This window comes from Babylonia areolata, chromosome 33 (genome assembly GCF_041734735.1).
Source record: "Babylonia areolata isolate BAREFJ2019XMU chromosome 33, ASM4173473v1, whole genome shotgun sequence".
NCBI lineage: Eukaryota > Metazoa > Mollusca > Gastropoda > Neogastropoda > Buccinidae > Babylonia > Babylonia areolata.
The window spans coordinates 20,478,309-20,488,503 of NC_134908.1; the positions used below are offsets into that span (position 1 = coordinate 20,478,309).

The 10,195-nt window shown below is 41.4% G+C and overlaps 1 protein-coding gene across 1 annotated transcript; it reads left to right on the top strand.

The window, feature by feature from the left end:
• The first annotated feature begins 749 nt into the window (after window positions 1-749).
• LOC143277005 (phospholipase A and acyltransferase 2-like) lies at window positions 750-5,531 on the top strand. Its single transcript, XM_076581715.1, has 2 exons — window positions 750-1,509; window positions 4,413-5,531. Exons 1-2 carry the CDS (start codon window positions 1,117-1,119, stop codon window positions 4,557-4,559), a joined length of 540 nt encoding a protein of 179 aa, XP_076437830.1. The 5' UTR covers window positions 750-1,116; the 3' UTR covers window positions 4,560-5,531.
• Window positions 5,532-10,195: the final 4,664 nt, after the last annotated feature.

Sequence of the window (10,195 nt, forward strand, 5' to 3'; positions counted from 1 at the left end):
CTCTCGCGGGGGGAGGAAAATTCTGAACTTCTATGACGCAACCTGCTGAGGATAAGCACTCATACGCATCACACCTGCATGCACACATGCACACACATTGAACAATGGGTCCAAACTATTCCCCGTTGACTGTGGGCTCGCAGCGTCCAGCGATCGATTTTTCGTCCGCTCGCAGCACGCGCACGTGGCAGTGTTGCACATTATGTCTGACGATGACTGACCTTTGCGTGATGTCGTGTGCATACATAATTAGACAAACAAAAAAAAACATCCGAATGGATCAACGAAAAAAAGGATAACGAGTTGTTCTTCTTCGACCAATTTCGATATTGTTTTAATGCAGCAGCGTTACTAAGTTGCATATGGATGTAAACGCCATTAGTATTAAACAAACAAGCAAGCACGGTTTGTCATATTGTTTTTATTTTATATATTTCCCTGTCATTCCCAAAAGCCACTCGCTGAAACCGAAACGAATGTGGGTGTAGGATGGCGCATGCGTACTGTCCGCGACCTTGACAAGGAAGAATTTCAGAACGCAATATTATCATTTTAAGCTATTTAAACAACAAGTTACAGTTTTAGTGTTGATTATTTTTCTAAGTTTAAAGTGAAATACTATCAAACTTTATTTTTGTTGCGAAATTATATTGAGAATCGTCGTATTCAAGAGATGAAAAAATAGATAATATGAATACTCCCTGCAGCTAATTATACGACATCGGAATTTTCCCACTGCCTTGGAAAGTTTGGGCCATCACCGTCAGTCGTGCAGCAGACGTCAGAGAGAGAAGACGTACTCTGAAGGCTATCTCGATTTAGTTGCCTTTTATCAGAAATGTTCCCGTTTTTGTGATGTTATCTTCGTTGAGATGATCTAGTTATTGACTGTTTGCATTAAAACTGTGCTTTTGGTTTACAATTGATACAACATCTGAAATATTTTTGATTGAAAACAAGCGGCAGAGACTGATAGAGCAGACGATTGGACTGTCGATAGGTTTCGCAAGAACCAGACATTTCTTCTTCTTTTTTTCAGAGACGATTGTGCTCTTGATTGTCGACACCTGTGTTGACGGTTCACTTTTCGTACTATTCTTGACTTGGAGAGACGTCATGTTAATGCCCCTTGGTGTTTTTCTGCCCGCTGAATTGCTCTTGTCTCGAGAGTGCTGTCAAGCGGGAGATTTGCTGGAGATCGACAGGAAACTGTACGCGCATTGGGTTGTGTACATCGGCAACAATGAAGTAGTCCATGTTCCCGAGACCCGAAAAAACAAGGTGGTTGTGGAAAAGTGCAGCCTGGAATCTGTGGCCCAAGACTGCCTGGTGAGAATCAACAACAAGCAAGTGCCAGCCAAGGACAGGGGGGTGAGCGAGTTGGCTCGAGAGGTGGTCGTGGCGAACGCTCTGAGCTGTGTCGGTTCCACAGTTCGCTACAATTTCGTCGTCAGCAACAGCGAACATTTCGTCACCAGACTGAAATATGGGATCGGATGGAGCGATCAGGTGAATAAACAAATAGTATCGAGTGATTAAAACGAAATGTTAAATGATCCGTTGCTCAATCTTTGTTTGCAGTTTTCACTGCTTATCTCCCTTGCTCCCCCCCCCCCCAACCCCTCTCCATTTTTAAATGTTCGTGATCTGTTGTTTTTTTGTTGTTGTTTTTGTTTACATTTTTGTGTGTTATGCCTGCACGATATGTAAAGTGTGTGTATGTTGATTGATCAGTTTTAAGTGAGTGACCATTCGTTCCGCATGACAGAATTTTTTCGAATTTTATTCACACACACACACACAGTGATTAAAGCAAATTTAAAGAGATCCATTGTCAGTGTTTGCTTTATTTCTTTGCTAGTTTTAACTGCTTATCTCCCCTCCCTCTTCTCCCACCACCTCTCCCCACCCCCATACCCCCCACCTCATGATCTGTTATTTTTGTTTACTTTAAGTGTGTTATGACAGTAAGATACATAAAGTGTGTGTATGTGTTTGTTGATTATTAAGTTTCAAATGACAACACACACACACACACACACACACACACACACACACACAGAGAGAGAGAGAGAGAGAGCTTTAAGATAGAAAAGTGCAATTTCATTTTGGGGTCACACCATTTACCTTTGGCAGCATGTCTCTGAAAATTGCCCTAAAATTAGAATGCTAAGTGGAGGAGGGGGTGGGGGCGGAGGGTTGGGGGAGGGGGGGGGGTCACAAAAGGCTAGGATGGTTGTCATACTCAGAGGGAGTCACTCATTTTTTTTCTGATGTAGATAAGTCATACTCTGCATTTGCATTATTATATAAAAGAAAAAAAAATTCATCTGCTTGATCATGTTGGAGCATGATTATGACTTGGCAATAACCGTGGTAAGACATACTGGTCACACATTTTAGGATGATATATAGATAGACAGATAGATGAGATGTACACATAGAGATATACATGTATGTTTGTTGTTTTACATACCAAAGTGATGTTTATATGAATATATATAAAGAAAAAAGAGTAGAATATTCAGATATGATAATGAGATGTGTTTGTTGTTGTTTCATAGGTCAAAGTGATCTTCATATAAAAAGTTTTTTAAAAAAAAGAAAAGAAAAAGATTGTCGTGATTATGATGTGTGTGTGTTTGTTGAGTTTCTCAAGTACTATGTGAATTGTAGAATATTCAGTCATGGTATTGGTGTTGAAATTTGTGTGGTAGTGTGCCGTGAAATCTTAAGCCAGTGCAGTAAGTAAGATATTCGGTCATGGTAACGAGGTGTGCTTGTTTGTTTATCTGTTGCGTTTCTCCGGTCAAGGCCATGCAAACTGTAAATTATTTAATTCAGTCATGGTAATGAAATTATGAAATATTCAGTCACTCTAATCAGATATAGGAGGAAGGTGGCAGAATGGTTTAAGACGCTCAGCTGCCAATAATATACTAGAGTCTGTGGGTGTGGGTTCAAACCCCCACTCTCACCCTTTCTCCCAGGTTTGATGGGAAAATCTTCTTCTTCTTCTTCTTCTTCTGCGTTCACTCGTATGCACACGAGTGGGCTTTTACGTGTATGACCGTTTTTACCCCGCCATGTAGGCAGCCATACTCTGTTTTCAGGGGGTGTGCATGCTGGGTATGTTCTTGTTTCCATAACCCACCGAACGCCGACATGGATTACAGGATCTTTAACGTGCGTATTTGATCTTCTGCTTGCATATATACACACGAAGGAGTTCAGGCACTAGCAGGTCTGCACATATTTTGATCTGGGAGATTGGAAAAATCTCCACCCTTTACCCACCAGGCGCCGTCACCGTGATTCGAACCCGGGACCCTCAGATTGACAGTCCAACGCTTTAAACACTCGGCTGTTGCACCCGTCGACTGGAAAATCAAACTTAGTGTCTGGTCATTCGGATGAGACAATAAACTGAGGTCCCATTTGCAGCAAGCATTTGCCACGCTGAAAAAGAACCCACGGCAGCAAAAGAGTTGTCCCCTAGCAAAAATTCTGTAGAAAAAATCCCGTCTGATAGGTACACAAACGGGCGCAGTAGCCGAGTGGTTTAAGCGTTGGACTTTCAATCTGAGGGTCCCGGGTTCGAATCATGGTAACGGCGCCTGGTGGGTAAAGGGTGGAGATTTTTTCCGATCTCCCAGGTCAACATATGTGCAGACCTGCTAGTGCCTGAACCCCCTTCGTGTGTATACGCACGCAGAAGATCAAATATGCACGTTAAAGATCCTGTAACCCATGTTAGTGTTTGGTGGGTTATGGAGACACGAAAATACCCAGCATGCATGAACCATGACAGAGTCATCGGCAAGTTGATGTTGGTTGTGTAACGGAAAGAAGAAGAAGAAGAAAAAGAATACATGTACATGCACTCAGTGCCTAAGAACTGGTCAGGCGTCTGCCCAGCAGATGTGGTATAGTGATTTTTTTTTTAATTTGATTTTTAAATGAACTATGATCTTTGTAGTTGCATATTTTGTGAAGAGAGAGACAGAGAGAGAGGGGATGAGAGAGTGTGTATGTGTGCGTGTGTGTGTGCGTCGTTGTGTGTGTGTGTGTGAAGATGTGCAATGCGGTTTGGTTGACTGAAATAGAGAGGCACGTAAATTTCAGTAATCTGTATATTTGTATATAGCTATTTCCATTTGGTGCCATTTAATTTATCTTTTTATTTTCTATTCATTTTATTTGTTTGTTGTTTTCTTTCTTATGTTGGACATGTGCTGCTGCCAAAAAGAAAATCTCTGTACCAAAGTATAGACAACAAAGTTTGTGTATTGTGTGTGTGTGTGTGTATTGAGTGTATATGGATTTGTCCGAACACAGTGACGCCTCCTCCTCCTGGAGAAACCGAAACTTAAAGTGAAACTGTGTTTCTGTTGTCTGTGGTTTCTCTCAAGGCCAAGGCCATGCGTCACTCCATGTCCTCGCTGTCGCCCACGCCCTCCAGCCCCAGGCAGGTGGAGAAAGCTCACCTGGACATCTGGAGCGAGATCCACAACATCCTCACCAGCAGTCCCCCAGTCTCCCCCTCCTCCTCCCCGTGAGGGTGATCTCCCCTGTCGCGGCAAGACACGCCTTCGGCAGACGGATCGATCACCCTGCGGTTTTCTTGTACATGCTCAAGAAGGGACTACTACGTGTTGCAGAACTTCAGCGTGTTGTTACTTTCAGTGTTTGAAAGAGCGATGGCGTCAGTGTGTGTACGTGCGTTAAAAAAAAAAAAAAAGACAGAAAAAAAAAAGAAGTCGAGTGCCATTTCCTCATATGTGTGCGGCGTTCAAAATCCTGGAAGGACGGACGGACGGTGATGCACAACGTACTGTTACTCTGAAGGCCAGTGATGCTGTTGTAGGAGAGCTGTATGTCAAAGAGAGATAACTCTGATGACTTTTTTCTTTTCTTTTCTTTTTTTTTTTTTTTTAGCTGATGTATAATGTATTCATGATCTCTTGATTGATTTCTTTCTTCTTACTTATGAATTATTGACCTTTTTGATTGTATCTTTTTTCCTATTCATAGACATTAGCCTGAGTACTTGTTAATACCTTTCAAACTTGTTATTTTTGTTTTTGTTTTTTTTTTGATACAGAAAGCATGCTTTGTCTGTTCTGATAATTTCTTCCCATATATTTTAGAACATGAGCATAATCATAGGCGTTTTTTGCAAAGCTGTAGACATTATTATTCAGACAGCACAAAAAAAAAAAAAAAAAAACACCCCCCAAAAAAACAGCGTGTGCAGCTGAAAATATTGTTTTAAAAAAAAAAAGTATTGCTGAGGTATTGTGCATGTAATCTGAGTGTGTGTAAGTGTGAGTGTGTATTACTAATGAAAGACTAGTTTTAAATGGTTGTGAGAATAAATGACAACAAATGTATTCGGCAAAAATGTGTTCAAATGGTCTTATGCTCAATTGACTGCTTGTTGCAAAGCCAATCTGCTTTGGCTTATAAAATGTTTTATTGTTCATGAGTTACCAGAAAAAAAAAGAATAAAAATAAACAGTAAAATTAAACATTGTTGTTCTTGTCTGTATTGAGTTTGGTTGTGGATGTGTATGATGTGATTGTGGGGATGTAAGATTTTGTTTTTGTTTTCTCAAAACAAAACAAAAACAAAAAATAGGGCAACAGCTGATTGGACCAAGAGCCTGTTGCTAAAAACCTTCTCTATAGGAAGGAGGAATTTTTGTTTAATGTCCCGTCACACATATCGGTGATTGAAGACATTTTGTAAAAGTATTTATGAATACATCTGAGTATTATCGGTTAGAAGGGGTGGGAGATGTGGATTAATGGAGGGTTGGGGGAAACTGGGCAAATGAGGGTAAAAATGTGGGTGAAATTTGGAAGAAAAACAAGCAAAAAAAACCACAAACCTCTAAATACAGTTACAGGAAATTTCTTAAAGGACTTCGTAAAAGAGAAGTCGTTAAACTGACAAGCGAAACAACTGATAATGAATGCAAAAAGTCAAAAACATCAACGTTCTCAGTCACTTGTGAAGACACACTTTCGTGTACAAAAGGCTTCATCAAGCTACAGTGAAAAATTATATGCTCAATTGTCAAGTTATTAAAGCATATACACTTGACATTAGAACAATACTTCTCTATAGAGTGGCTGAGTGTTTGGTTGGTTTGAAACCAGCAGCAAATGGTGTGAATGAAAGGAAGTTCATATCTTCTTCTTTCCGTTACACGACCATCATCGACTTGCCGATGACTCTTGTCGTGGTTCATGCATGCTGGGTATTTTCGTGTCTCCATAACCCATCGAACACTGACATGGGTTACAGGATCTTTAACGTGCGTATTTGATCTTCGAAACTTAAAATCAAATACGAAGGGGGTTCAGGCACTAGCAGGTCTGCACATATGTTGACCTGGGAGATTGGAAAAAATATCCACCCTTTACCCACCAGGCGCCATTACCGTGTTTCGAACCCAGGACCCTCAAGTTGAAAGTCCAACGCTTAAACCACTCGGCTATTGTGCCCATCAAATATGGTTGTTTCAATGTTTGCGTGTTCAGGTGTGTGTGTGTGTAGAGGATTTTTTCTTTTCTTTTCTTTTCTTTCTTTCTTCAGTTGTGTTCTGTCATTGTTTCTTCTTTTGACTTTTTTCCTGTTTTACAGTGCTGCACTTTGGTCCACACTGACATTAGTATGTAGGTTAAACAGAAAAAGAAGAAACAACACTGACATTAGTATGTAGGTTAAACAGAAAAAGAAGAAACAACACTGACATTAGTATGTAGGTTAAACAGAAAAAGAAGAAACAACACTGACATTAGTATGTAGGTTAAACAGAAAAAGAAGAAACAACACTGACATTAGTATGTAGGTTAAACAGAAAAAGAAGAAACAACACTGACATTAGTATGTAGGTTAAACAGAAAAAGAAGAAACAACACTGACATTAGTATGTAGGTTAAACAGAAAAAGAAGAAACAACACTGACATTAGTATGTAGGTTAAACAGAAAAAGAAGAAACAACACTGACATTAGTATGTAGGTTAAACAGAAAAAGAAGAAACATCAAGAGAGGCAAGGCCTTCAAGACTCACTTGTGATACACTTTAAAAAGAAAAAAAAATCCAAGCTTTTTATGTATTGAGTATAATTTCAAAATGTAATGTTTAAGATGAGAAAGATCATTTGAAAGCAAATTAAGTCCCCTAGCATTGATTACAGAGTAATTTCCCTTTTTTACTATCTGCACCAAAACGTTTGCAAAATAAATAAAAATCCACTTCGATAGGAAAAACAAATAAAACTGCACGCAGGAAAAAAAAGAAAAGAAAAAAGAGTGGCACTGTAGTGTAGCGACGTGCTCTCCCTAGTGAGAGCAGCCCGAATTTCACACAGAGAAATCTGTTGTGATAAAAGAAGAGAAATACAGATACAAACCCACAGAAACGGCACACAAAAAAGAAGTAAATAAAATAAAATAATGATAATAATAATAATAGCTTGTGGGCTCTGAATGCTAGTTGTCAGTTGTGTTGATCAATAAGTGACACGAACTCTCTCAAAGGTGCCGGCAGGTATCCGTATAATCGATGATAACTGCCTGTAGAGGATGATATGGTGGCTCCAGCCATCCCCAGAGTCCATTGTAGTCTGTGGCAGAATGATTAACACGCTTATCTGTCAATACAGCGTTCCGGTGAGGGTGTGGGTTCGAACCCTGCTCTCGCCCTTTCTCCCAAGTTTGACCGGAGAATCAAACTGAGCGTCTAGTCTTTCGGATGAGACGATAGTCGAGTGATGGCCTAGAGGTAACGCGTCCGTCTAGGAAGCGAAAGAATCTGAGCGCACTGGTTCGAATCACGGCTCAGCCGCCGATATTTTCTCCCCCATCACTAGACCTTGAGTGGTGGTCTGGACGCTAGTCATTCGGATGAGACGATAAACCGAGGTCCCGTGTGCAGCACGCACTTGGCGCACTGAAAAAAAACCCCAAAAACAAACCCAATGGCAAAGAAAGTTTTGTCCTACGGCGAAATTCTGTAGCAAAAAAAAAAATTTTTTTTTTTTTTTTTTTTTTTTTTGTTACCCCTGACCGATTTTGTTTGTTGTTGTTTTTTTTTGGGTTTTTTTTGTGGTTTTTTGTTGTTTTTTTTTTTTGTTTTTTTGGGGGGGTGTTGTTTTGTTGTTTGTTTGTTTTTCTTCTGTGTGTTGTTGTTGTTGTTGTTTTGTTGTTTTTACTCAGTTGACCATGTATGCCATCGCACTCAGGTTTTTCTGGCTGTGTCGTCGGATGCATGGAATAAAAATCTGAGATTTATTGCCTTTTTTTTTTGTTGTTGTTGCTTTGTCCTCAGTATATACTGTCTGTTGAATATATCAGGTGGTGGAGTGTTGGCCTAGAGGTAAGGCATCCGCCTAGGAAGCGAGAGAATCTGAGCTCAGTGGTTCGAATCACACCGGCAGTCGCCAGTAATTTCTCAGCAGCCCGAATTTCACACAGAGAAATCTGTTGCGCCCGCCCAGAACACACACAAGATAGGCCAATATTCACACACTTCTTCCAACTCTGTATTAGTAATGCGATACATTCACACACACACACACACACACACACAACCGGGCGACACGGACTAGCTCTTATCATGTTACACTGAGCGAGACACTGCACTATGATGGTTGTATCGACTCATAATTATTATGATAATAAGTTTTTCATTAGCCCATGCATACATTTTCTGATGTGTACCGCGACAAGTCTTGCGAGTTAAATATTCACACGGTAACACTGACTTTTTGATAGGATTTTTGTACTACACGAGGAAGGCTAGTCTTTGCACGTCGTATTGTTTGCGAAAGAATACCTATCATATGACGCGAATTGCAAAATGTGCGTCACCTCTCTCTCTCTCTCTCTCTCTCTCTCTCTCTCCGGCGGCTCTCTCTATCTCAGAATCTCAGTCTCTCATTCAGACTGTAGGAGAATTAAAGGTCAAGGTTGCTGCACACGGCGAGACGGAATGACAATGCACAATAACTGACAATGCAGTCTTGTTATTCTGAAGCACAACAATCAGTGCAGAATCAAGCTGAACTTGTTTTGAGTCTGTGTTGGAGAGACTCAGCTGGTCATGATTGTCAGTGGAAATTAACGGGCAAAAGTCACTGACTACACGCGCGCGCGACTCGACCGTGACACAAACACACCCGCCGTGACGCGGCGCGCGCGCGACACACACACACACACACACAGAAAGTCACTGACGCACACAGACACACACACACATAGTACAGGCGGCATTCAGAGAGAGAGAGAGACTTTAAAAACATACATTTAAATATGACACTTTGAAGAACAGATGGAAATATGCAGTGGGTGGGTGTATGTGTGCCGCGTTGTGTGTGTGTGTGAGTGTGTGTGCGTGTGTGCGCGCGCGCCGCGCGCGTGTGTGTGTAATTCGTGTAATCTGTGTATGATCCGAACAGAGTATGAACTCATAAGGTAGTTCTTCACCCCCAGACCCATGGATAGAATGTTTTGATTACCCCCGAAAACGGAATATGGCTGCCTACATGGCGGGGTAAAAACGGTCATACACTTAAAAGCCCATACAAGTGAACTGACGTGGGAGTTGCAGCCCACGAACGAAGAAGAAGAAGGAGGAGGAGAAGAAGAAGGAGGAGAAGAAGAAGGAGAAGAAGTAGAAGGAGGAGGAGAAGAAGAAGGAGGAGGAGAAGGAGAAGAAGATTGTTTTGGTTCAGCTAGACGTTCTCAGTCTTGTTTTGTTTCAGTTTGTTTTTTGCTCTCTTTTTTTTTCTTTTTCTTTTCCATGCTCACTCACTCATTCCTTCGACCGCTGGGGTCGTTGGGGGGACATGAGGAAGATGTCATAGCTCGCCACGCCGTTCTGTTGGCAGCTGTCGTGAGGAGATCTGGCATCGTCATTTTGGTCCATTCCTTGACGTTGTCGGACCAGCTCTTTCTCTGCCGCCCCCGTCTGCGCCCTCCCTCTGCAGTCCCTTGCAGGATGGTTTTGGAGAGGGTGTTATGTCGTATGACATGACCAAACCATGCCATCTTCCGTCGTTTGACAGTCGCCAGCAGTGGTTCTTGGGGCCCAACAAGGTTGCTGACCAGGTTCCGCACATAGTCATTGGTCTTGTGCTCCTTGTAGGAGATGTGTAGTAGTCTCCTCAAGCACTTGGTT